This window comes from Mauremys mutica, chromosome 9, assembly GCF_020497125.1.
Source record: "Mauremys mutica isolate MM-2020 ecotype Southern chromosome 9, ASM2049712v1, whole genome shotgun sequence".
In the NCBI taxonomy this organism is placed as follows: domain Eukaryota; kingdom Metazoa; phylum Chordata; order Testudines; family Geoemydidae; genus Mauremys; species Mauremys mutica.
This window is the reverse complement of record NC_059080.1, coordinates 18,419,295-18,446,482: the sequence shown is the minus strand read 5'-3', so window position 1 is coordinate 18,446,482 and position 27,188 is coordinate 18,419,295. Positions and strand designations below refer to the sequence as shown.

Below are 27,188 nucleotides of genomic sequence, written 5' to 3'. Positions count from 1 at the left end.
GGTATTTCCAAGGTGTACAGTCCCCTGACCATACTGGGGTAGCCTAGCAAGACACTGCCTAAGTAGACCTGCTTACTTTCTCCTCAGAGACTAATAACCGAGTAGTTACCCATTGTTATAAGGTATTACACAGCTCTTCCTGTGAAAGCCCATTTTATTCTTAAGGTAAAAGCATTGCAGAAAAAACACATTAGAAACAGTAAAAGAACCTGTCTGCATTCTAATAAATTTCCCAGAGGTCACCCCAGGCTTAACATGGGCTCTGTCAGGGGCAGTCCTTCAAAACCCCACTCAAGTGCTTTCCTTGTGGATTCAAGTTCACCCCAGGTTCTGCTCAGAGCCTGTGAACATGTTTAGTTCACCCTTTATACAGTGCAGGGGGTCATTGATCTGGAGTTTCCAGGAGCAGGTAAGTAGCAGACAATTGGTTTCTCTCCCCAGGGCGTAGCGTCAAAAGGATGGTTCCGAAGTGGGTCAGTTGCATTCCCCTTGCCCCGAGGTATTTCCTAGGAAATCCACTTTGCATGCATTGTTCCAAAAAGTCCTGTGAGGTTTCTCATAACTCCCAGTGATTGCATTAATCCTGTCTTCCTGCTTAAGAAGTTCCATACAATAGTACATAAACATTTGCATTTTTAATACAATGGACCTGAAAGGTATTAAACCTAATTCAATAATGTTTAACTTAATTCAGTAAAGTTTGTCTTGTGTCCAAAAGTTTGTCCAGGACATTGTCAGCCTGTCACAGTAGGCGCTAAAGTTTGGGAAATTTTTGCACCTGGGTCCAACTTTTATAGTCACCATCCATTCTGCAGGTGCAATTTTGTGGGCACTAATATTTGCAAGTGCAGTTGAAAACATTTACTTGTCTTGCAATCTAGGTCACAAACCAGGAGGTTGGACGTGCCAATGACATCAAATTTTACACCTGCAAAATAGGATACTGAGTTGAGGTCCCTGTCAGAAGTCAGCCTTCAAAACCAGTCTTAAGATATGTACGTTTTAGAAAGCTCATAGAATTGGGATTGCATGGTGGGCAGCTGCAATGCAAATTTCCACCACAATGGCCTGATTCTGAGGGGATCACCTGTAGGGATGATAGGATAATTGTCTCCCCATAACCCATTCAATCTTGGACCTCTTTACTGTGACATTTTCAACATGAGTACCCGTTTGTGCTGTTGGGGGAGAGGTTTATTTTGATCATCACACTCACATCACAGGCCACTGCACAGATGACAATAACATCTTATAAATTGCTATGTTGGTGTGGATTTTAACCTGGGTATGTACTGATGGAAAGACCCATGACACTATTACCACTCTCTTCAGCCATGCCATCTCCCAAACACATGCTCACTAATGTCAGCTAAACTAGTGTTTCTCAAACTGGGGCCGCCGCTTGTGTAGGGAAAGCCCCTGGTGGGCTGGGCCGGTTTGTGTACCTGCCCCGTCTGCAGGTCCAGCCAATCTGGCCGCAGTTCGCTGCTCCAGGCCAATGGGAGCTGCTGGAAGCGGTGGCCAGTACGTCCCTTGGCCCGTGCCGCTTCCAGCAGCTCCCATTGGCCTGGAGCATCGAACTGCAGCCAGTGGGAACCGTGATCGGCCGGACCTGTTTGGCAGGTAAACAAACCGGCCCGGCCGGCCAGGGGCTTTCCCTACACAAGCGGCGGCCCCAGTTTGAGAAACACTGAGCTAAACAGTGAACCTTTTTGTTCATTGGGTCTTATTCTTCTCTCTTTCACATAAGTGTAATACTGTCAGGGGACTAGCCTGCAGCAGAACCAGTCTCCCGGCAACCTAATGAGTGCAGCTGGCCCTGATAGACGCTGTCTGATTGACTGAGCCACCTGACAGGTTGAAGGAGTCAGCTGGCTTCTACTTAAGCTCAGTAGCAATAGCATTCTAGTGGCTGCTCAATGCATCCCTAGCCCGCAGCTGTGCTTGGTCCAGATCTTGCCTCTGCTTCTCTCTAGTCTTGCTCCATCCCCAGCCTTTAACTGCTCCTTCTCCAGCTTCTTTCTGACTCCCTTGGTTCTGCCTTCTGACAGCAACTCCTGTTAACCCTTCCATTGAGGCTTTGGTTTGTGACTCTCAGCTCTGATCTTCTACCCCATGTTCTGACTGCAACGCCGGTTAACACTTCGGCTGTGACCCTTGGCTTTGCTCCTCAACCTGCCCCATCTAGGCTCAGCTCTAACTGATAGGCTAGATTCTTGCTCCAACCACTACACCAGAACACCCATGAGTGGGTCACTGACAAAATCTGGAATAACTCAGTTGAAACCAATGGACATATGCAGGGTAAAACTGGTGCAAAATTAAGATTAGGCCCATTATGTTTTTGCATTGATATTAATATTGATGACTTTTAGTGTTTTTTTTTCCCCACGTGGTGTTGTCATATGAGAGATGATGCCGTTTTTATTTACTTAAATATAGGACATTCCTGTAACAGAAACCATTGGTAATAAACAGGTGAAGAACTACAAGTCTGATGTTCCAGAAAGGTCAAAATTCCACTGAAGTTCCCTATTTTGTTGCTTGACCTTCCTCGCCAAAGATTTATAATCTGTCTGAATTGCTTAATCTTGATCTTTCAGGGAGCTGAAGCTAGATAAGCCTAAACGGACATGCTGGAGCATTCTGTGTGGTTACCCTCGCATAGTCACCGAAATTAAAATTCACTCCGTAGAAGGTCTACAGAGGCAAGACAGATCAGGTGGTAAGTGCAAAGGAAGACTCAGGAGGAGTGGGAATTGCTTGCTATTTCCTCTGAGGCCATGCTCATTTGAGATGCAAATTGTTCACTTCATTAGAATAATTTGTGACTTTTAAGCCTTAGCTGTTTGTGTCTGGAGAGGCAGGGAGGATCATTTAGGGAACACTGGGATATTGGAGCAGGCTTTCGAAAGGAGAGCTGGGGTTAAGGAGGCATCAAAAAGCGACAAGAGCTATGAGTTAAACATGCTGGCCCAGATGGTGAATAATGGGCAGTCACTTTTGATGAGCATGTAGTGGGGATTATTCAGAAATTCACAGCAATCATTTCCTCTTTGGGGTTACTTATTGTGAAAATTGAAAATTGCCAGTGAGTCAGCTGGATGGAACTCCCTGTAATGAGGGCCATTATGCTATATACATCTAACCACATTTCATCCAAGGACTTAAAAGTACTTTACACTTCATAGATTCATAGAGTTGAAGGCCAGGAGGGACCATTAGATCATTTAGTTTGACTCCCTGTTCATAGGCCCTTACATTTCACCCATTTACCCCTGCAGTGAGTTCAGTAACAGAACATATCTTCCAGAAGAGCATCCAGTCTTGGGTTGAAGAGAGGGAGAATCCACCATTTCCTTGGTAGCTTGTTCCAGTGATTACTCACCCTCACTTATTTCCAATCTGAATTTGTCTGGCTTCAGCTTCCAACCATTGGTTCTTGTTATGCCTTTCCCTGCTAGATTAGAGCCCTTTAGTACCCAGTATTTTCTCCCCATGGAGGTACTTACACATTGTAATCAAGTCACCTCTCAATCTCCTTTTGATAAATTAAACCGATTGAGTCTCTCATTGTAAGGCACTTTCTCCAGCCCTCAAATCATTTTTGAAGTTCTTTTCTGCACGGTCAATTTTTTTAATATCCATGTGCACACCAGGACTCTCTACAGTATTCCAGTATCTGTCTTGCCAATTACAACTTAATCACTGTGATGTAATTACTGTTCTATTACAACTGTTTGGGGCTTGGTAAATCGAGCAGAGAGGTTAAGTGACTTGTACAGCACCAGTTATGTGTCAGCGTTTATCAAAGAGAAAAGCTGTCTTGAAACGGAGAGGCCAGAACCTCTCTGGTGTCTGCCACTGACAGCTCATTAAGACTTGCCTCATCACTGTCCTTTGCTCTCTGTCTTTTACATCCTCTCTCTGTCTGCCACAGTTACATTATTATGCCTTCCAATGACCAAAAGGGATAGTCGTGGGCAGAGACAACTGGCAGAGAGTAGTTGGTTAAGAGAAAGCAAGAGGGGGAACAAAGACAGTCCGGGTGAACCTGGAACAAGAAACAAGTAAGACTTCAGAAACAACGGCTTCCCTGATGTGTTTGCTACAGAGAGAGCTTCAGATTTGGTTGGCTTGAAATCTGAAGCTGAGTTGCTGTAACTCCTTATAATGGAGAAGTAATTATAGTGAGACCTGTGGATGAACTTCTTAAGAAACAGTTGCTAAGAATCTCCAAACTGTTGGATAGAATGCTGCTTCAGTTCCCAAATAGCAACCAATATCAGTATTCCTCTGAGGGACTAACTGCAGTCTCCGCTGTACAGGTCATTTTTGCTAACTGCAGTTGTCTTTTCAGGGGATGGGAAGGAGGAAATTGCTTCAGTTCATTTTTCTTGGCAGTTTTCTTTCAGGGCTGCAATCCTGTTATATGTCATTAGACTTCCGATGTGCACGTAATATGGCTCCACATTCTTGGAGAGACCAGATGGATGGACAAGACCAAAGGGAGCGAGACCGGCAGAGGGGGGGGTTTCAAGAGAGGCAGGGCATTCTTGCTCTTCCCCTCAAAAATGACACTTCCGTTTTTAGACTTTTTTTCTTAGTCCTTTAAAATTCCATAAGCATTTTCCTACCACATTCCCGGCAGGAAAACAGTCAGGAGAGAGAATTGGGTTCTATCACTTCACAATCCCTAGCACTCTTGCAGTGCTGACAAGATCACTAAAACAAACTTCCACTGCTGCCAAAAAGCTGGCTTCAGCTCTGGAAATGAAGCTGTGATACTGTCTATCATTTACAATGAGGACTTGCAGCCAGTGATTAATAGAAATACCTACAAGATGGTTTCAAAAACCTTCAGAGCCAGATTCTGCCAGCCTTACATGCAGCTCTCGCTGTGACACTGTCCATAGCCGATACCCCAGCCTAGTATTGCTGGTGTGCTTTGAGGAGCTGTGCTTAGACGCGGTGATATTACACTGGGGACCAGCTCCCATTCATCTCAAAGCACCAGGAAAGGACTATGTGGGTCTCAGTGAGAGCTTTCCCATGCGTGGGGTGCCATGCGGGATTCCACGTCCCTTGCGCAAGTACCCAAATACCAGCTTTATCCAGTGGCCCCTGAGTGCTCCTAGGTCAAAACTCATTTAAAAGCCATGACCCACTCCAGCCTCCTGTCTAATCAAAACAGCGGCGCATGGAAGGAGTCTGGCAGCAAACCCAGTCAGGACTGATGAGTGAGGGTTTTCCCTCATGTTAGGTACATTCAGTATGTTTGCTCGGAAGGAAAATAAGTGCCACATGAAGAGGTGCTCAGAGAAAGCTTGTTGTGCCCAGAGCACTAGACACGTTGTCTAAGGTTAATTCAGTCTCACATAGTGATTAGCTTCCTGGTGGCAAGCTCATTGAGACCTTGCCTTACAAGATGAGCCTCTTGATTGCTTTTACCCCAACAACATTTTGTGTGTGTAAATGTGAATGTTTTCTGACTCCGGATGTGAGCTCCTCATTCCTTCCACATCCGTCCACTCTGCTTTGCAGAGTTCCTACTTCTAAACCTAACTTCCTCCCTTCTTGCCTTTAGCTTCCATCATCCATCAGCTACACTGTCTGTTGTGGAACTGGCAGGATCAGTTCTGTATAAGGCATCTCTCCTGTCCCTTGTGGTAGAGAAGAGACAGGACTTAGTGGTAATATAATTGGGAATTTTTTTTTTTTTTAGCCTTTTGTACACAGACAGGATCCTGTAGTTCTTTCCAGCTCATTGAATTGCTGACTCGGTCTCTGCTGTAATGTTATCACATCGGATATCTGTAAATTGTGACCTGGGATAAGCAGTCAAGTAAGGGGCTGGTTACCACACAGTAGTATCCTATACAGAAGGGCCTGAACTGGAATGTCTGATTTGAAGAGCCTTGAATCTGGTGGAAGTTTAGATTTGGATACACTTAAAGCCTATCTGTAATATCTGAGAGCCGTTCTATGGACGTATATCTGACCAAACTACTCAAAAATTGGAGCCAAAGAGATCTCTGTCCATGGCAAACACACACTGCAGCATGGCTCTTGTTCTGGTTATTGTGACAATGTTGCTTCCTGCCACCGGAACGTTGTTTGGTTGGTTTGTTTGTTTTTAAAATACTTGCTCTGAAGGCGCCGCTTGCTGCTACTGTAGATGACCTGTCCTGGCCAATTAATAGATTGTTTGCTGTTGACAAGGTTAAGCTATGAGTCTGGTCGCTCAGATGTCAGAGACACATTAGCATATTTTCTGCTTTTCTTGGAAGTATCCAGTTATGAGTGAACTCATTCTGAGATTTAGCCAATTACCATTAAGCCAATTATGGCGGCAGACTTGCAAGGGGATGGAGAAGGGATGTTTGCTTTGGCTTTTCTTTCTTCATTCCAAGTCTATTTTAAAATCATCCCAGCTGCTGTCTGTCATAGTCTTTTCATCACAGCTAATCTCTAAGACCAAATAGCCCTCCACCAAGTTTTCTAAAATGTTGCCCCTGTAACTTCATGTTGGACTCCCATGTTTAATTCTTTTACTTTGTTTTAACTGCTCCCTCTCTTTCCAAAATGGTATTTTAATACTTGTCACTAATGGCTGTTTGATAAGCAGGAAAAGTGATGGTGCAGGAAATACCTTGTAAACATCCTGTGAAGGGGGAGAGAAAACATTTCCGAGTGCTGTACTCGGAGCCAGGGCCGGCTCCAGGCACCAGCTGAGCAAGCTGGTGCTTGGGGCGGCATATTCTATGGGGCGGCATTTCGCCCAATCCTAGGGCAGAACGGCTGGTGTGGGTTTTTTTGGTTTTTTTTTTGGTTTGCCGCTCCGGCCGCCCTGTAGGGGGCGACAGTGCGGAGGAGGGGGAGCGCCCTGCAGCAAACTGGGCAGGGCAGCCCCTGTTCTTCCCTCTCTGCCGACTGGAGCGGCGCGGAGCCCTCCCGGCAGGCGGCGCAGTGGTCGGGACCGCGGGACAAGTGCCCCGCTGAAGCCCTGGCCGCCTCCCTGCTCTCTCTCTCCCCCGCTCCCTCCCCGCTAGACTGGACACGCACTCTGCTGCACGTCTGCAGCACAGGGAGTCCCCCTGCACCCTGGCTCCGGCTGCCCGGCAGGGTTTTTTTTTTGTTTTTTTTCCCCCTGCTTTGCCGCTCCGTTTTTTGTTTTTTTTCCCCTGATTTGCCACTCCGGCCGTGCTGCAGGTCCCTCCCCCCTGCTTTGCCGCTCCGGCCATGCCCCAGGTTTTTTTGTTTTGTTTTGTTTTCTTTCCCTGCTTTGCCGCTCCGGACGTGTTGCAGGTCCCTCCCCCGTGCTGCTCCAGCCGTGCCGTAGGGTTTTTTGTTTGGTTGGTTTTTTCCCCTCCTGCTTTGCCACTCCGGCCATGCCACAAGTTTTTTTGTTTTGTTTTCTTTGCCGCTCCGGCCGTGCTGCAGGTGTCCCCCCCGACTTTGCTGCTCCGGCCGCACCACAGGTTTTTTTGTTTTGTTTTGTTTTCCCCTCCTGCTTTGCCGCTCCGCCCCCCCCCTTTTTTTTTTTTTGCTTGGGATGGCAAAAAAGCCAGAGCCGGCCCTGCTCGGAGCCAGCTCGAAAACTTGGTGTTCCTGCCCAATTTCTAATACTACTATAAGCACTCGCCTCTATTATTTATTTTGCAGTAGTGCCTAGCCCTCACGCTTATAGATCAGGGCCCCACTGTGCTAGGTGCTGTACAAACACAGAACCAAACAATGGCCCCTGCTGCAAACTGCTTACAATCCAAGTAACTGTAATCTTCAGGACACTTCATTAGTTTAATAACAAAATGCCATGTCTCGACGTCTTTGGTCAGTTTTTATTCAGTCAAGGGAGGTTTTGCTGAATAAGGACTGAGTACAGGCTGAGTAAGGACCTCAAGATCTGAATTGAAGAACACTTTTTCCATATAATCTTGAAAGCCTTTGCCTTGTACAATAGCAACTTATTGTGAATGGTCTTGTCTAGAGTCAGTTATTATCCATAAAGCAATGGGCTGCCTGCACCGTCAGGCTAACTCTGATCAGATCTCACTGTGGCTTAGTAAAGCTGTCATCTAGATCACTACTTTTCTTGGGGCTATATTCTTATTAGCTTTTGGCTCTCGCTCACGATTTTGGCTTTGTTTTTGTCTCTGTGTTATCCTTAAATTGCCGTGTCCCCTCTGTCTCACAGCCACGGGACTGTGATAGAGCTACTGTCCTGGTGTCACGTTGGGATCTGAACTGCCAAACTAGCGAGCCTGGTTCTTTACCACCTGGCACCTGTGTAGTTACTGATTCCTGTACAACGTGGGTATGAAATGCCGCCGTTCTGATTCAGTAGCCGTTACGCCTCGCTTTGCACAGGAGTAAACATACAAATAGCTGGGCAATAGCGAATCAGGCCCTTTAAAGCCACTAAGAAAATCTTTGTCAGATCTTTAGGCATCACATCTCTTTTGAGCCATGTTTCTTCTGAAGATTGTACCATTTTTCTTACAGTAACTGAAAGTTCAGCATTCCAGCCAGGAATGAATGAATGAATGAATGTTTCTTTCTTTCTTTCTTTCTTTCTTTCTTTCTTTCTTTCTACCAACTCCTGAGCAGGTTTAATTAGTTTATTAAAATGTTAGCCTTTCTATTTCTTTTGATTAATTAAATCATCTGGGTTAACAGCTCTCTGCGGCAATACAGATATGCCCGTTAACTATGAGAATTCTGTGTACTCTCCTTTCTGTTGCTTCTCTGTGCCTGTTGCTTGCCACATTGCTATTAACAATCTGCTCTAGCATTGTGCTTTGCTATTTGCCTAAGGCCACAGTAGTTGACACCATTTTGTGAAAAGATCCCATTTTATTCAGAACCGTTTTCAAAATGTCTTTGACTAGGGGTGGGCTCTTGTGTTACTTGTAACAGACTGTAAGCATGTGCCCCAAAGGCTAAATCAACACACTCAGTGACACAGAAATAATTGTTTACCAAAAAAACCCAATAAATTGCTACCTGCTGCAGTAATCTGTAAGTGCTATGTGTTGTCAGGGCAACAGTCCTATTCTATGGATAGCCCATATTCTGTACTCTGGCAAGTCTATTCCTTTCTCTTAAATATCAATGGTTCTTGCTCTTTCAGAAGCACTTAGCTGTTATCTTTGTTTGTTTGTGTGAGATGTTGTTGTCTGTCCTTGTGACCAAGTAGATACACTTGAGAGAAATGATATGTAATATCAGTTATTAAGGAACTACAGTCACTTTAAATTTAGTGGCTACAAGGAAGTTACACCTTTACATCTGGTTCTTTGTCCAAAGACCACAAACAACCTCTTTTGGAGCAGAGAACTGTCAACATGCAAATGGATGTTATTCCAATTGAGATATCATCTAGTAATGAAGTTCCGTTGCATGTTGAAAAATTATATTTACATTAATATTATATATTTAATATAAAAGTAGAAACAAAAAGAATTGAAACGATGTCTAAATGAAATGTTTTTACCTTATCAGAACCAAATGTTTTGAAATTATTAAAATAAAATGGGAATCTAAATGATTTGTTTGGACACTTTCTTGTAGACAATGGTGTCAAAAATGGACATGTTCCCGTGAAATGTTTCTTGACCAGCTCTGGTCCTAATACCAAAGAGGGTGTAGGTCAGCTCTTTCCAACTTGGATGTTTAACATTAGGCTTCTAACTTTGTGTGTAGGGACCTACATGAAAATGATCTGGGGGGTTTCGAGGGCTGGTTTTCATTGTCTTTAGTGGGAATTAGCACCTCTTGACCATCTATTTCGGTGCTTTCATATGGAGTTTGATGGCTACTTTTATACACACAAATTTTGTGTCTTAATATCTAGAGAGGTGCCAAGGGGCCTCACACTTTTACTTTAAAAACGGTCTGGTGTGTAAGCCGGGAGTAAGCTAGAGAGGGGGAGTTTGTCAAACAGACCCTGGTGTGGGGAGGAGGGAGAAAACAAAAGGTGAAGGCAGTATGGTCTAGTGGCTAGAGCTCTGGACTGGGACTCAGGGGCGTGGGTTCTATCCACTGCTCTGCTTGGTGTCATTGGGTGGGTTGCTTCCCCCCTCTACACCTCATTTCCCTATTGCTAAAGTGGAGTTAATGCTAATGACCTCCTTTGTAAAGCACTTTGAGGTCTACTATCAGCACTATATAAGAGCTAGGGGGTATTGTTAAGAGATCAAGCATTGGATTTTGGAAACACAAATGACCTTTAATAATGTGAGAATTGTACTCGCTTGTTTTAATGCATCTCTAACTACAAGGCTGTATCCCCTCTCGCGAGGCTGTTACCCAGACCTCAGATTAGCCCTGATCTTATGCAGCTTACCTTTGATTTACTTTGAGCTTCCCTAGGATTTCTGATGATAACTGGGCTGTTACATTCATTTTGCAGTTACTGTGTTAACCAAAGTGGGAATAAAAAATGATGATCTGATCTCTGGCAAAAGGCAAAGGGAGAGGGACTTTTCCTGGACATTCAGAGATACGGGGCAGGACATTCCTAAAATGTGCTGCCAGGATGCTAGTTGAAGAGAAGCATGAGCATGGCAAACAGCTTCCAGCTGCAGGGAATGCACAAGGATGTGTAATAGTGGCTTTCTTTGTATGCAACCTGTGCCTGACTCCTAACAGAATAGGGCAGGGCAGAGATAGTGACAGCAACATTAATTTCCCTCCTCCTACATCCACTTTGCACCAATTCCTCTGACCCAGTCTCCCACACTGAGCAGAGAGCGGTTAGTCACCACACATGGCTGTAACAAGACTCATTGCTTGAGTCTCTGGAATCCTTTTTGTCAGCTTGTCTCTCAAAGCATCAGTCCTGCCTTTTAAATACAGGCTGTTCTTTGAGACAGGCCTATTGTTGGTTGTGAGCATAAAACAAATCATCAGCCAGTTATGCCTGTCACTTCGGAAGGTGTAAAATAACCTCAGCTTCTGTCTTTTCTCCTCGCTGTGCATTTGTTTTGTATCGTTCCATTTAGAAGGACCCCAAATCTCTACCACTTCCCCTCTTTGTCTTCTGCATTGACCCGGGGCTGGAGGGGCAGTGCTGGGAGGAGGGTGGTGATGGTGGATATGTGGGTATAATGTTATACCCATAGTATTCGAGCTAGGGTCAGAAATGGCTGCCACTCTTTTATAAAAGAGCAGCTGAACAGAAAGGCTGGACTCGTACTTGGACAAGAGGTAAAGGTCAAGCTGGCTTGGCCTCTCTACAGGAACTCGGACTGCCGATGCTCTTCTGACTCCTTCACATGCCCCGGATTATTAAGGATGGTTCATATACTATAAGAGCCAACTCTGACCTTCCCCTCAGCACTTTTGAGCACACCTTTGTTATGCTTTGGGAAGCTTTGGGTGACTTTTTCCTCCTATTGCTTTTCATCTTCATGCCCCTCCTTCCGCCAAGGGGCTAACTGCTGTCACTCACTGTACAGTTGTCATATTACTGGCCTGGGAATGGCTATGCAAATTATGATATAAGGTAAGAATGGGAGTGACTATGCTGATCACTTGCAATCTGTGCCCACCATGAATTAGCTGTTACCACTGGCCAGACTCAGATCGAGCCGTGTACTCATCCAGTTAGGAAAAGTACTGCCCCTTTCCTCCACCCATCTTACCCTGTTATACAACATTCCTGGGTGCTATTGACAGAGATGAATTAAGTGATGCACAATTTCTCAGCAGTTGCCTCTTCCAGACATTCCTAACTAGAGGGATCCAGCCTTCGCAGCGGAGCACAGGGAAGCTAAATGACTCTCTCACCATCCTACAGTGAGCCAGGGGCAGGATCAGGAATTTGCAAACCTGTGCTCTCTTGCCCTCTCCTGACTCCAAGTCAGCCACCTCTTCTTGGTCCCATCAATGATGCCTCCATGAGTAGTTGGCACTTGTTCCTCCGACTCTCTCTGGTGTTTCTGACTCGGAATCAGTTTCTCAGCTAGTCCAGTGGGACTAATAAACTCTGCTGACTGTGTTTCAGGGGCAGATCCCTACCTGATTATCAAGTGTGAGAATCAAAAAGTTGGCTCTGCTGTCCAGCAAGACACCGTCAGTGCCATTTTTGACACACAAGCACTTTTCTACAGAAAGAACATCAAGCATCCCATAATTGTCCAGGTAAGGAAGGAAATCCCAGCGCCTTGCAGCAAAGTACGTGCTCCCACAGGCAACCAGAGGAATGCTACAGCAGGGAAAAAAGCCAGGTCCATGTGCAGTTTATTCAGCAATGCAAAGCAGCAGTGGGGTTTAAACAAACGTGACACTGATGGGCTAAAGGTCTGACATATGTTAACTGCCCCTTCACAAGATCAATACCCAGAATTGGGGCTGCTGATGCAGAAGAATACGAGAATTACTGCTTCTCCTTAACGGCCCAATGGCTGGAGCAATTCAATTTATATTGATTCTCTTATATCCACCTCCCAAAATAGTAACCATTAATAATACCCTGACGTTACATAGCACTCTTCATTTGTAAACTGCAAAGCAGTTTACAAAGGTGGTTAAACTCCTTCATCCCTATTTTATAGCTGAGGGAACTGCGGCATAGAAAAATGAAGGGATTTGCCCAAAGTCACTCACTGAATTAATGGCACAGCCAAGAACAGAATCTCTTGACTCTCAGACGTGTGGTCTGTATCAGTTAAACCACATGTCAACCTCTAAGTAAGAGGAGTATCAGTGCTTAGAGGAGGCTATGGCAGTGCAGTTATGGGAGCATGCCCTCACTGAAATCTGTTACAATTGACAGTTGCCTAGTACCATAAGAATGGAAAAAACTTGAAGTCTTTTCCTCCTCCTTGGTTGGTTCAGTGCTTCTATAGGATTTTAAGAATAATCCATAACTCAATCCACTGCTGTTAGAAAGGAATGCCAGAGGGGGAAGCTAGCCTCGTAGTTCTGTAAGAGCAGTTTACAAACTGTGAACATTTCTGACTGTTCACTACACTATACCTAGAATTCCACTGGCACAATTCTCCTCTGAGCTGAAAGGGATCTGCTCAGTCCACGAGGAGCAAAAGGAGGCTGAGAAAGCAGGTATCTCACAGCCCTCAGAATATAGTCCGGGTATGAATATAACCTAATAACACAGCTGATGGAAGGGGTCTCTGTTTCCCAATCAGTATGGGCAGGATTTATCCTGGGGACAAGTCACTAACAGAATGGTAAGCCTTCTGGGGATCAGGCTAACACAGCCCCCAGCACCTCCATGACACTCCACACAAACTCCCACTTTTCCAGGTTGACTGAGGCAAAAATAGAGAAAAACATTCAGAATTACACTGCTTCACAGGCCGAGCCAGATGCATGGCCCAGTGAAGACTGCCATGTGCCACTGTGGCAACACAAACCAGCCTTAAAAGCACTTACATTGGCAATGGAGGATTCCCCCATATGGTGGCGGCAGAGCTGCATAGAGGTGCCTCCTCCTCTGGCGGAGGAGGTGTGGCTAGGCCAAAGGAGACTGGACAAGACTCCCTGGCAGGAACAGCCCTTGTGGCCATAGGTAGCTGAGTAAAATGCAAGTGGCCTGGAGCCAGGACTGGGCTGTAGAGAAGAGACGACAAGCTGATTAGATGCAGGTCTGGATTGGTGATGAACCCAAACAGGCACTTTCTTTTCCTTTTCTAGGTTACATAGGAGGCCAAGCAAAATGCTGGGGGTTGTGTTTTCATCTCTTTATTTTAACAGTTTCTGTAAATGACTAGGCAAGTCAGGAACAGCCTTCAGGTTCTAGGTAATTAGCCAAATTTAGACCCCACTCATTCCCCACTCCTGCTCCAGGAGGTTAATGTGAGTGCCCCTTATCCACCAGGAATGACCCTTTTCAGTGGTGTGTGACAGGGAAGCACTGGCTGGGCTGCAGTTATTTCTGTTCCCTTGTAATTGTATGTCTAGGTCTGGAATAGCAACGTCTTGTGTGACCAGTTCCTTGGACAAGTGCTTCTGGCAGCACTCCCCGGTGACCCCAGAGAACCGCAGACTCTCCAGCTCCGGGGGAAAGGTGGCCGAGACGCAGACGAAATGCCAGGTCACATCACCGTCAAGGTTGTTTCCAGTGATGACCTCATGGAGCTATGAATACCAGAGCCGCGCAGACCCAGACAAAGCTGTCGCCTCGCAGCAAGAGCGCTTGTCTGTGCTTTCAGTGTGAACGACTCGGGAGCAAAGGTTTCCAGAAAGCCTTCTCTTGCTCAGTCTGACCATGGGGGGGATGTGTGCAGGGGAGGGGTGAGGTGGTTTTTGTTGGTTTGTTTGTTTTGTTTTTTAAAGGAAAAAATATATAATGCAGCAACTATGGCAGGAGATGGGCCACTCTAAAATTCAGTGACAACACTCGCTGCCAAACAGCCACCTCCCCATCCGTTCCAGCTGGGGGTGACATTGCAGTAGATTGAGGCGCACAATCCTACAGCGCAGTATTTTTGTTGTTGTCTATTTCAGGGCGACAGGAGCAGTGCCAGGCAGGAAAGGTGCTAATGTCCATGGTGCACAGGTGTGGGGGATGGAGTGCAGGAGCTGGCCCATGACTAAATCCATGCCCAGCCTTTGAAATATTTACCCAGCACCCTGTTGTTTGTGAGGGATTTGTCTGGGCTGTGGTTGGTTGAAATGAGTTATTTTCATTTAATCCTACAATAATTTGTATTAACAGCACTATTATTACTACTAATCATACGTGACTATGCCTCAGCTGAAACATCATTGCTAGAACAATTGGAGCAGTCATTCAAAATGCATAGGAGTGGGAACCTGGTGGGGAAAAAAATCCCAATGTTAAAATGATAGACCCAAATCCTGCAGTCCTTACTCAGGCATTGTAGCCAATGGGAGTTTTGCCTGCATAAGGGCTGCTGGATTAGACCCCATATTCCCTTTTCCTGAGCCAGCTGAGCTCACAAGGGCAGGTTTCTGACCGCAGGAAGACACCTGGAAATTCAGCAGTGGCTTGGATCTAGTACAAACTTTTAGTAATGAGATCCTGTTTGCAGAGCAGCAGTGCTCTAATAAATGAGACGCTTTAAGAGAGGAATATCATTGTTATTAAACATGCAATTCACGTCACCCACACAAATGAGGATGTGCATGACGACAAATTGAATTGAGGAGGACACAATCCTCCCAGCTGCTGAGAGGGATATGAATGAAAGGCAAAGTCTTTGGGGGTTGGTTACTTGATTGCATTCCCCTGAGTTTTGAATACACTGAGCACTAGTAAATCCTTGTGTCAACCAAATATAATGCAGGGCAGGCACTGACTAAGTTTTCCTACAGAGCAACCCAAGGTACATGGTTCCTTTCAACCTGTGCATACAGCACAATGGTGGGGTTCCCCAGAGCAGAATCAAGCCATATTGTCAAACTGTAGCAATTCCAGGTGTAGAGTAATTTCACAATGAAATCCCAACCCTCAACCTTCGACGACTTTTATTGCTGTTGCAAATACTGAGCTTGAGCATGAAGCTCAAAGTTTCAGGTTGCATTTTCAGAAAATTTGAATTTTGCACTCAGCTGGAGGCTAAACCAGGCATTCTTGTGGAATTTAATAGCTTGCAAGATGGTCCAGAACAAAATTACATGACTGTTTTTTTGCAAAACATTCTGAACATTTGTTCATGCGTTTTAGACCCACCGCTGCTGTGTGACCATCATTTCACTGGTGTGCTGAAGTAGGTATGGAAACACACGAATGCTACTGAGCCAGTTGGCAACCATCACTTTGGTTTTGTGTGTGAAATATTTACATCCATCTTAGGCAATAAATGTTGTGCCTAAGCTGTTTTGCACGGTGACTGCATGTGTCAGCTCAGACCTGCATGCCTGGATATTTCTATTGTCTGTAATTTGGTGTTTTTAGCTTTTGTTTTGATTGCACGTCTAAAGTTAAACTTTCCCATATAGCTCAGGCCCTGACGAGCATCAGTGATAGGGAGCCACCGTGCAGACACTACACAGTATCCTGACTCTGCATTAGGAACTGCTTGCCTATGTTGGGCCTGATTCTTCTTACCCGCTATCTTATACCATTGTAACTCTACTGGCTTCAGTGGAGTTTACTCTTGATCTACACTAGTGTAAGCAACAGGAGAATCAGGCCATCCTGTATACTATAATTAGGTAAGTACAGAAAGAGAGCAGAGGATCAACCATGCTGTCCTATCCAAATAGTCTCACCAGGTCAGTGGAGTACAGCCAGCGTGTAGATGAGTCTCATTTTTTCTAATTTGACTTGTAGAAGATAATGGTGCCCTCCCAGGATTCAATGCACTGGATCTGTTACAGCATTCAGTGCCACCAGTTTCCAGGCGCTGCTGCTTAAATCATGTCTTTCCCCTTTCATTGCATCTGAGTGCACACATATTCTTGCTATGAATATATCCTCACTACTAGCACTGTCCTGTCTCCCCTCCTGGGCAATAGGGGCGGTGGGGATTAGCCATTCGATACCCGTCTATGTGTCTTGTGGCTGAATCCCGTTCAAAGCTTTGACAAATCTTCCAAGTAGTCTTCATTCCCTCTTAAATAGTGTGACCTCAAGCTCCCAGCCCCTTGGAGAAAATGGGCCCGATCCTCAGTCAGCATAGCATCATTGGCTTCAATGTAGATGCATTGATTGACATCAGCTGAAGGCCTGGCCTAAGACAGCCTCCTACATTTTCTAGCATGACATTTATGGTGCTCTCTAGTGTAGTTTACTGTGCTAGAAAGTATTGTGTGTAGCTTCACCGTTCCTTCCTCCTCCCCCGATTTCCCCTGTGATTTCCTCCCATGCCACTGGAGGTTTCTCCCAGACCCCAGCCAGAGAACGGCTTGTTCCATGAAGCATGAGAACTGAATGTCCTCGTGACTTTACTTTCCTGGTGCAGCATCAATTGCTGTTCTTATTTATGGGGAAGTGTTTGAAACTAAAGCTGGTTGCTCAGTAATATGCTGTGGTAGCGAGTTCCCCAAGCTAACTACATATTAGGTTAAGATATATTCCTTTCATCTGTTTTAAATCTGCTTCCCTGTCATTACTCATCACCCTCTTGTTCTCGTGTTTATAAATACTTCCCACCTGGTAGTCTCGGGATCATTACATCTCTGTTCTTCTAACATATTTGCTTTTCCTCATAACTCCTGGGGAAAATGCTGGTACGAAGCCTTTCCAACACAGCTGTTCCCTCCAATACTGATGCTCTGGCCGGTGACTTGCACCTGACCAAATCAAAGCTAGATTCTCAGATGCAGCTTCCTGTAGCCTTTCTGCTCACTAAAGGCCTGAACCCAAGCCCACTGAAGTCAATGTAAAGAGACCCACTGATTTCAGTTGGCTTTGAAGCAGGTCCTAGACCACTATGAACCTAATTTTTCAGAGGTGCTGAGCAACTCCAGTGGGACCCAAAATTTGCCCAGCACCCCAAATTAGAGGCCACTTTTGAAAAGGTGGGTGTTTAAATGAGATCAGCATGATCAATTGTACATATCACCATTGTGCCAAGTTCTCAGTTGGGATTATCCCTGCTGGAAGAAACGTTCAACTCTTGCACTGCTGTTTTTCATGCTCAAAGAGCATTTTGCAGAAATGGCACTTCTGTGTCTTCGAAATACAATCACATGATGTAAAATAAACATTTTTATCTTTATTGGTACTATGTTCTCAATGTCATTCTAACTGGAGCCAGCAAAGGCAACCTTCGTCTTGCCTTATGGTAAACTGGACTTCGGAAAGGAAACGTTTTCCACACTTGACTTTGTCCATTACAGGAACATCTGCCCCAATCCGCGATGCCATCACCCCAGAGGGTTCTCTGTCTTCTAGGAAAGACAATTGCCTTAGCAGCCTAGCTAGCAAATATCCACTAGAAATGATACAACACACACATATGTGCCTCCAGCTAGTGCCAGTTCTGCATCCATGGAAAGAAAAAGCAATTTAAAAAAGAATTTGCAAAAAGAAACTTGGCACTGTGTCAGACTGTTGCCAGGTCTGTGGGCTCAGCAGCACAGTCCATTTCAGGGGCAACAAGAGACCCTTGTGAGCAGGTTATAACTGAAAAAAGGTCTGATCTGTGTTGAATACAGCAGAAGCCCAAGTGTGCATAAGCTGGAGCTCCAGCCTGCACTAGGGCATGTGGGAAATGAAGCTCCTGAAGAAAGCAGAGCTCGGGGGGGAAATAAACTCCAGCCCTCTCTGACTTGTGCCCATCCCATTTTGGCAAAGGGCTGTTTGGGGTGGATGGGATAAGTGTCCACAATGACAATTTCCACTTTTATGGAGCCTTTCATTAGAGGCTCTCAAAGCACTTGGCACAAGTTGGTAAAGCTTGTTCTCTCCATTGTACAGCGGAGGCCCAGCTGGCCCATGTGACTTGCACAAGGTCACACAGTACCTAAGTGGCAGAACAGGAATTTGGGCTCCTGCTTCCCTGCCCCATGCTCAAGCCAGTAGTCCCTGCAGTCCAGTACGCACCCTCATACTATAGGACTGCATCACCTTTCTCCGGGCACGTGGCTAAGTCTAGGCTGTCTCTCTTCTCCTTTCCCACCTCTGCCACTTTGTGGGCTCAGCTTTGTAGCAAAGCAACGTCTACTGGCAGAGTGAGGAAGCTGCAGCTTGATCAAAGGTATTAAATTGCTTTACTGAAAAGGCAGGCAGCAGCTGCATTATTAAGGCCCAATCCTACTGCATGCCCACTGAATTTGCCCATTGATGATATTTTATGGCAGGGATCGGCAACTTTTGGCACATGGCCTGTCAGGGAAATCTGCTGGTGGGCTGGGCCAGTTTGTTTACCTGCCACATCTGCAGGTTCGGCCGATCGCAGCTCCCACTGGCCACGGTTTGCCACTCCAGGCCAATGGGGGCTGTGGGAAGTGGTGCAGGCCAAGGGATGTGCTGGCCGCCTCTTCCCGCAGCCGCCATTGGCCTGGAACAGCAAACTGGGGCCAGTGGGAACTGTGATCAGCTGAATTTGCAGACACAACAGGTAAACAAACTGGCCTGGCCCGCCAGGTGCTTACCAAAGGTTGCCAATCCCTGTCCTATGGCTTCCCACAACTAGCCAGTGTTGCCCAAGGGATAGTGCACTGTCTTGGGCCTCAGAAGCCGGGGAGTCTATTACTGGCTTTGCCACTGGCCTGCTGGATAACCTTGGGCAAGTCATTTCACAGCTCTGTGCCTCAGTTTTACCACCTGTAAAATGGGGATAATGTGCCTCAGCTCCTTTGTAAAGTGCTTTGAGAACTCATGTGTGGTCCTGGCTGAATTTCTTGGTTCAAAACATGGCGATTCCTCCCCCCACATACGTACCTGCCTTGTTTCTTCATGGCCACACAACCCTCACTGATTTTTATCCTTGCCTGGGGTAGGCAGGGACAGTTTGCACTCCACTTGCTCTGGATGAGCTATCCTCATGCTGGCGTGCGAATTTAACCAACCCATCACATTCTTCCACAGGGCCTCCCTAGGAGCGAGCCAAAACCTCACACTATTACAGCAGAGCTCCCCCCACCCTCCTAGACAGCAACAGTCACTTTCTCAATAGATCTGTCCAAACAGCGTCATGCGTTGTAAAGCGCTGGTGATGGGCCTGGTCTTGGACAATGCAAATTAAGCCAGTCCAGCTCTCAAAGAGCTTGCGGGCTAGTGGCCAGGCAGCTACTGGAGCTGCAGGAGGAAGTTTTAAGGGGGCCTTTTCCCTAATGCAGCTGTAATGACTCCACAGTCCCACGGGGTGGCACTGCTGCTCTACAGTTGGGTGGCTGAGACACTTAGTTAAGAAGATTTAGGACTTTTTCTACACTTAAAACAGTACCTTGGTGCTTCACCGCAGACATGGCCCCTACGCCACCAGGAGCCCGTCTGCCCTTGGCATGGTGACCAGACAGCACGTGTGAAAAGTCGGGGGGGGGAGCTAATAGGCGCCTATATTAAAAAAAAGGCCAATGCTCAGGCCTGGCCCTATAAAATTGGGACCTCTGGTCACCCTACGGCCCCACGAGCTGCAATACTGGGTTTACAGTGATGCCAGTGGCACCATGGGGCCGGCCCACACTCAGAAGGGGCCCCAGTGCCTGGGCCGTGTCCCTCCACCCCCGGCTCTGCCCCGAGGCTCCACCCACAGCTTGCTCCTCTTTGTCCCCTTGTTCCACCACCTCCACCCCGGTCCTGCCCCCTGGGCATGGGGCCCGTGGGCACAGCTGGGCTGGGCAGGTTCTCTGGGGTGGGGGGTCATGTCCCAGGGGGGGTCTGTCCCACTCCGTAGCCCAGTTCCATCGCCGAGCAGTCTCTGCTAGCCATCACCTGCGGGGTCCCACCCACCTCCTCCTGGAACCAGTGCAGGGGCCGGCCCGGTCCCCGCTCCCACTCTGGCCTGGCTGAGCGTGCTGCTCCCAAGGGGCTGGAGCAATCCCCAGGGGCTGGAGCAATCTGCTGCCTCAGCCCAGCAGACATGGACAACTCTCAGTGGGGCCAATGAGTGTGGCGAGGGGGGGGAGGGGGCGGTCAGGCCAAGGAGGAGTGGGTTCTGTGGGGTGACCCTGGGCAGTGTCGGGGGGGGGGAACTAGGGGAGGGCTGTGTGTGTTGGGGTGCTGGGCAGCGGCGGGGGTCGTCTGTGTGGGGTACTCCTGGGGAGGGGGAATAAAAACAGGTTCCCCTCCCCTCCGCCCCGGTCAGATGTCTTTGCTTCCCTGCAGAAAGTGATGGAAAAGAAAAGGGACGCCAGGGTGGCGGGGGGGGGGGGAACACACACATGCTGGGGATGCTCTTGGGGGCAGTTGGGGGAGCATTGCCTGCCCCAAATAGCGGTGAGGGCGGGGTTACACAAGGTCACATGCCACTGCCCCACCCATTTCTGCAAGTGCAGAACTGCCTGGCTGAAATCTGGACGCCACAAGCCCCTGTGCCTCTAGATTCCCCCACTGAGCCGCCCACAGAGACACCCCCTCCCCCCCGCCATCTGATTCCACCCACACTAAGCCCCTCTGCACGTGGCTCCTGCTGCCAGGTTGAGCCTATCCACAGCTGGTGCACATGGTATGGAGGGGCAGGGCCCTAGGGTGTTTCTGGGGCAGGTCCAGCCCTTGCACTGTCTCAGAGTCTGGTGTAGCCTCACTGCCAAATCCTTGAACCAGGGTGGAGGGAGGCTGCAGGGTGATCACTCACCTCCATGCAGCGAGTGGCCTGTGCTCCCCACGGGCATGCAGGAGCCGCCGCATTTGTTTATTGACAAATAACATTTGCAGAAGTTTAAAACATGCAGATGTTTAATTTTTTTTAAAATGCAGAATTCCCTCAGGCATGTGAGGCGTTGTGCACTTGTGGTGGTTGGGGGAAGAATGCAGGGTGGGGGGGTGTGTGCAGTTGTGGGGACCAATGGGGGTGTGTGTCTCTGGATAAGGGACACTGGGCATAGCAGGTTGGGGGGGGGTGCTGGGCATAAGGGGGGATACGGGGGACGGGGGTGTGTGGTGTGGGCCTGCCCTCTGATGGCCAGTTTACATATGGCAGCTGCGGGCTGCAGAGCAGGGCCACCTCTGTCCCATCACCCCCGGCCCGTCCCTTGCTCCGGTGACTGCTCCCCACACACACACACACACCATGTCCAGTTGCTGCCATGGGGGGGGCACTAATATGTTTGGTGCCAGGCCCTCATAAGGTTAAGCTGGCCCTGACAAGGTGCTAGCATGGGCACTGGAAGAAGACTAGTGCTGGGCTACTTTGGGGGTTAGCTAGGTGTAGCTATGTCACTTGGGGAGCGGGGGGATGGATTGTAGCTATACGGGTGTAAAAGCCTAACCTAGGCCTCCATTAGCGTTTTGCAATGGTGTTGCCGTCCTGGTGGTCCCAGGCTGTTCATGAAAAACAAGGGGCGGGGGTTGGGGGGGGGGGGGCGAGGCAAAAGCTTTTATGAGCACCAACTGCTGTTGGTGAAAGAGGCATGGTGTCGAGCCCCACAGCACACTTTTTGTGTTCGAGAATGTACTGGCATCTTTCTCTGCAAACAAACAAACAAAATCCTGCTTGGTAGCATCTGCCCGGTAGCAGTGTGACATTTACTCCACTCATAAAATGGTTGCTGGACTGGTCGCACGACTCCCCACCCACCCACCCCTTTAGTCTTGCATCATACAGCTTGGCCCTTGGTCCATGGGCAAGGACTAAAGTTGGCACTAAAGCAGCGAGGTAGGGGTTGGCAAAGCAGTTTGCTTGTGAAGCTGCTGTACCACACGGCTGTGTTTCATGGCCAGCAGTGGTCCCTGCTACATTCAGCAGCATAGCTGGTGTGCTGTGCTTGCTGGCCAGGACCTACTGCATTTGCCAGCAAGCCGACATGTAACACAGCCACTGAAATTGGCCCCCTTACTTCACTTCCATTTTGCTGGAGGCCTGCAGTGTGCCACATTGTGGGCAAAGGAGGAATGGCACAGCTGTCCCCAGCGCTGAGCAATGTGGGCCAGCATGCTGAAATGTGGAGCAGGAACCACTGGCTTTTCTTTGGCTCAAGTTATTGCTTGGTTGGCTTTAGGAGTAATGTGTCCAGGCACGCTGGGGGGGGTGTCAGGTCCCTGCTGGTGTAACTTGCACGGCCTTCAGTGCCATTTTGCTGGCTTTACCGTGGTGTATGTGAGGGCAGAATATGAAGCCAATCAATGATGTTCAGTGTCGGCTTTCACGCTGCCCATTGGCTTTAGCTCACCCGACCTGTCGCTGACCTCACAATAAGCACTAACTCCACCTCCTCAAGCTGACTGTCTGCCATACACCCTGACTGCACCCAAACCAACCCCTCCTCCTGCTGCTCCCCCAGCGTGCTGCCCCCCTCCACTGCCGACCCCCTGCAGCAACCCTCTGCCAAGTGGAAAAACCTCTCATTAGCACTCCCGCTCCCTCCCCCAGGCACCAAGCCATGAGAAGCACTTAGCTCAAAGGCCAGCCCCTCCCCGCCATGACCCTGCCTCAAAAAGAATTCCAACTGCCCCGCCCAGCTGCCATCCCATGTGCTCCCTCCCCCGATCCCTATAGCGCCGTGTTCCATTGGCACCTCCTGCTGACTGCATCTACCATGCCAAGCCCCAGGTCCCCAGACCAGACAACATGCTAGCACATCTTCTGCAAAATGCCCTGCTCACAAGATGCCAGCCCTTACGACACAGCCATGTTCCAGGGGATTATGAATAGAAAACAGGTGGCGTTAAGCCTTGGAAGTTGCTACCTTGTAAAATACACACTGAACTGTCCCCCACTTAATGTTGGAAAGAGTGAGGTGGGGAGCACACTGGAAATATGGGGTTACCTCACAGCCTACTGATAGGCTGGCGCATCTTATGCTGTCAAGTGCACAATTAACAATCCACTCCCGACTCAAGGACACAGGCATGTAGAGCACAGGACATGCTCGCTGTTTCGTCAGCTGTGCGCACCAGCCTCCAAGGCAAATCATCACCGTCTGTCAGTGTCTGTTTGACATGAGCCTCTTGCAAAATCTGGCCTACAAATGATTGGCAGCATTTGACTTTTGCAAGACAGATTCAAATGGTCACATTCTGCCCTTACGTGCACTGTTCCGGGGTTGGCCATGTTTAGCTAACCCTTGCAAACATTAGCCTCACAATGCCTCTGAGAGTCGGGGGGACTTGTATGCTCCCTATTTTAATGATGGGGGTTGAACGCAGAGAAAATAAGGCCTGATTTAGAAAGGCATCTAGCTGCCTAAAGTTGCAAAGTGGCACCTAATGGGAGTCATAGACATCACCTAAACAAGTTGGGGCTTAACTCAGGTGCTTCTGAAAGCCCACTTGGTGTCTGTGATGGGTTGGATCACAGAAACCCCCTAGGAGCTGCCACCTGATGTGCCAAGACTATCTCTGCTCCTTGCTTTCCCTGCCAGCTCAGGAGTCCAGCACCCTGTCTTGCTGAGCCAGACAATCCCGTCTGCTCCAACAAAGACCCAGGGTCTGAATTACTTGCCCCAAAACGGCAGGTTTACCTGAGAGCAGCTCACAGAAGTGTGCTTGTCTTTAACACCCAGCTGCCCAACTCCCACTGGGGTCTAAACCCAAATACAGGGGCGGCTCTTATGTTTTTTGCTGCTCTAAGCACAGCAGTCAGGAGGCCTTTGGTGGCACGCCTGTGGGACATCCGCTGGTCCCGTGGATTCAGCGGGGGTTCTGCAGGTGATCTGCCAGTCCCATGCCTTCGGCGTACCAGCTGAAGGATTGCCAACAAGGCCGCGGGACTGGCGGACCTCCCGCAGGCATGCTGCCGAAGGCTGCCTGACTGCCGCCCTCATGGTGACCGGCACGCCACCCCCCGTGGCTTGCCGCCCCAGGCACGCGCTTGCTGCGTCTATGTCAAGCATAGACTGCATACAAGGCAAGGTCAAGACAGATGTGAGTGCCTGGATTCTGAGTGCCTCACCTGGCAGATGCTCACTTTACTATGACTGGCATGCTGGCAGAGAGAGACATGGTGGGTGCAGTAATAGTTTTATTGGCCCAACTTGTGGTGGTGAGAGACAAGCTTTCAAGCAACACAGAGCTCTTCAGGTCAGCCCTAAAGCACTCTCACCCACAGAAGCAGGTCCAGTAAAAGCTTTTCCTTCACCCACCTTGTCGCTAATATCCTGGGACCACTACCTTGCATGCTGTAAAACAGTTCCAGTGCTTTTTGGCATCTTAGCAGAAGGGCAGGGCTGCTAGTGTTAAGGTTGCCCAATATTTCCCATTAGAAGCCACTGTTTTCAGTTGTTTGTAAATTTGCCAAACATTAACAGTTTGGAGTTACATTTTTACATACCACATAGCTGCCGCAGCAAAATTTCAGTCAGAACAATTCATGCGTTTCTGATGAGGCTAGTGAAAAATATGTGATTTTTGTCTATCTTTTCTTTGAGACTCTCTAGTGTCCACCTCCACCCCCACCCCTACCCCTACTTACTTTGGAGCAGGAACTTGAAATTTGTTGGTGTGGGGGGGGGAGGGATGTTTCTGTCAGAGATGCCATCCCCATGAAAATCCATCCAACTTTGTAATTGTTCACAGGTTTATAACATGACCAGTTTGTGCACGCTCAGTGGAGACGACTTAAGTTTTCACCTCTAACTTCCCTGAGGATTCCATCCACACTTGGCATGTTCCAGCCTGGGGCAACTATCTCTGCAATTGCAGCTCTGGCCCGCGGTGGGCCATGCTATGTCTGCCTCAATGCGAGCAGGAAGACTGTCTCTCCTTTGCTCTCAATGCCATCCCTGCTGGGCCTGGACAGCATGGAATAGGAAGCTGTCTGAGCAATTGTAGCGGGGGAAGTGGATTGGGACAAAAAGCCTGGAGAGGAGAATGAGAGGAGACTGGAACTGGAGGGGAGCAAGATGGAAATGGGATCTAGGGGCTGGGTTGGGAAAGAGTGGGCAAGGAGACTGACAGAGCTGGGGGAGGGGCATATTGGAACTGCCTAGGCTAGGAGCCTGGGACTAGAAATGGAGGGATGAGGAGAATGGGTCTGGGCCAGCATCCAGAGGTGAAGACTTGGCTTAGGATGAGAAGCCTGAGGCATGGAGAATGGGACTAAGTGAGAAAAGTGGCACTGGAAGGAGGAGCCAGGAATGGAGACGAGACTGGGATAGGGACGATTTTGGAGATGGGGCAGACAGGATCATGCTTGCAGGGGAATGGGGAGAATGGGCTGTGGCCACTAGAGCAAATTCCCCTCGACTCTGGAATGGAATCCAAGATTCCTGAGTCTCACCATTCCTCTGCTGTCAGCAAATATCTGTGAGACCCACTGGCTGGCCATTCTGTGCCCTGAATGAGGCAGGAGTCTTGTGATAACCGTGTGTGATAATGTAATTAGCGACTGTCTCATAATGCATGTGCACAAGAGGCCAAATTAAGGCTGCACAGGCCATCTTAATTCTGGCATTTCTTGGCTTTGAGTGCTTACCTCTGCAACCATAATAATGTTCTTTTAACATGGGGAAGGTGTGTGTGTGTGTGTTAGAATAAAAGCTAAAGCTCCTCCTCCTTGTGACTTGTTTGTAGAGGCAGGGAATTCGGCTTATCTCCAGCTGTGTAATACATATTCATTTATGGCATTTTATGGTTTATAAAAATGATAATGGGCAAAACATAAACTGAAAAATCACGGCACTAAGTGACGTTTCCAAGTGGCAGAGCAGTGAAATACATGGCTGTCTGGAGCTTTATAAAGCCAAGAGATACCAAAGCTCCAGCATGCAGATGGAGGAAGACAGGTAGGAGGACTCATTGAGGACTGACAGCTGATGAGTTAATGTGAATGAATGTTTTGTCTGAATATAACTATATGAATCAGTGACAGTAGGTCTCAGAAAGGCTTAAAACACGAACAGTGTGAAGGAGTGACGTCTGCCTGAATTTGCAGACAGCCTGGAGGAGGGTGAACTACCCTATGCAACTCAAAAGAGGTGTTATCTCCAAGACCCAGAGCTCTGGGAGCTTCTGCCAATGCAAACCCCGCAAAGGACTGCGTGTGTGGTAGGAAGAAAAGACTGCAGCAGGCCCAGCCCATACCCTGCTGCCATTACACTTCCCACCCATATTCCAAGTGCGGGAAGAACTACAGGGGGACCCATGTCACGGGGTGCTTAGGGCCCAAGATTATCTTAATCCAGCCCTGATATTATTTTGCTGTACAACACAGGGAAATCCTATGGAGAGAGCTGAGAAAACACAGGTCAGTGGTATTTATAACTTTTATTTGCAATACTTTAGGTCCAAGTTTCAAACTGCAATATTTTTACACTCAAGACACAGTCATGCACAATCCATATTTCAATTTTCTATTGCTTCAACCACAATTTAAAATAACTTAATGTTGGAAAGAAAAAACTCTTAAAAAAATGGATGCTGAGGTCAGTACGATGGATCTATGCCATCAGCATATTTACAAAGTAAATAACTTAGTTCTCTCTTTAAAAAGATTGTAAGTACCTCTTAATCCAAAGTTACAGAAGAATTTCACTACACACTTTATTATTTTTTTTTTACAGATAAACACATCCTAAAAAAAGGAATGTACAGCAAAATGAGATACATTTTTGATAAACAATGAAAATGTGGGATCCTCCTGTTTACTTTTGTCTGGGTACCCTGAAGAAAAACCCAGCAGACACTAGTATAGCTGTAAACTATAACT

General features: G+C 47.8%; 1 protein-coding gene across 3 annotated transcripts in view; it reads left to right on the top strand.

The window, feature by feature from the left end:
- The window catches only part of CAPN6 (calpain 6), an 83,897-nt gene extending 66,137 nt beyond the window's left edge, over positions 1–17,760 (top strand). For 2 of the 3 annotated variants that reach the window (XM_045030469.1, XM_045030470.1), the window contains exons 11-13: positions 2,604–2,725; positions 12,011–12,147; positions 13,930–17,759. In XM_045030469.1, coding sequence (XP_044886404.1) covers positions 2,604–2,725; positions 12,011–12,147; positions 13,930–14,112 — 442 coding nt within the window. In that variant the 3' untranslated portion in view covers positions 14,113–17,759. Of the gene's footprint in view, positions 1–2,603; positions 2,726–12,010; positions 12,148–13,929 lie in introns of all 3 variants that reach the window. The other variant, XM_045030471.1, reaches the window with a different exon arrangement.
- Positions 17,761–27,188: the final 9,428 nt, after the last annotated feature.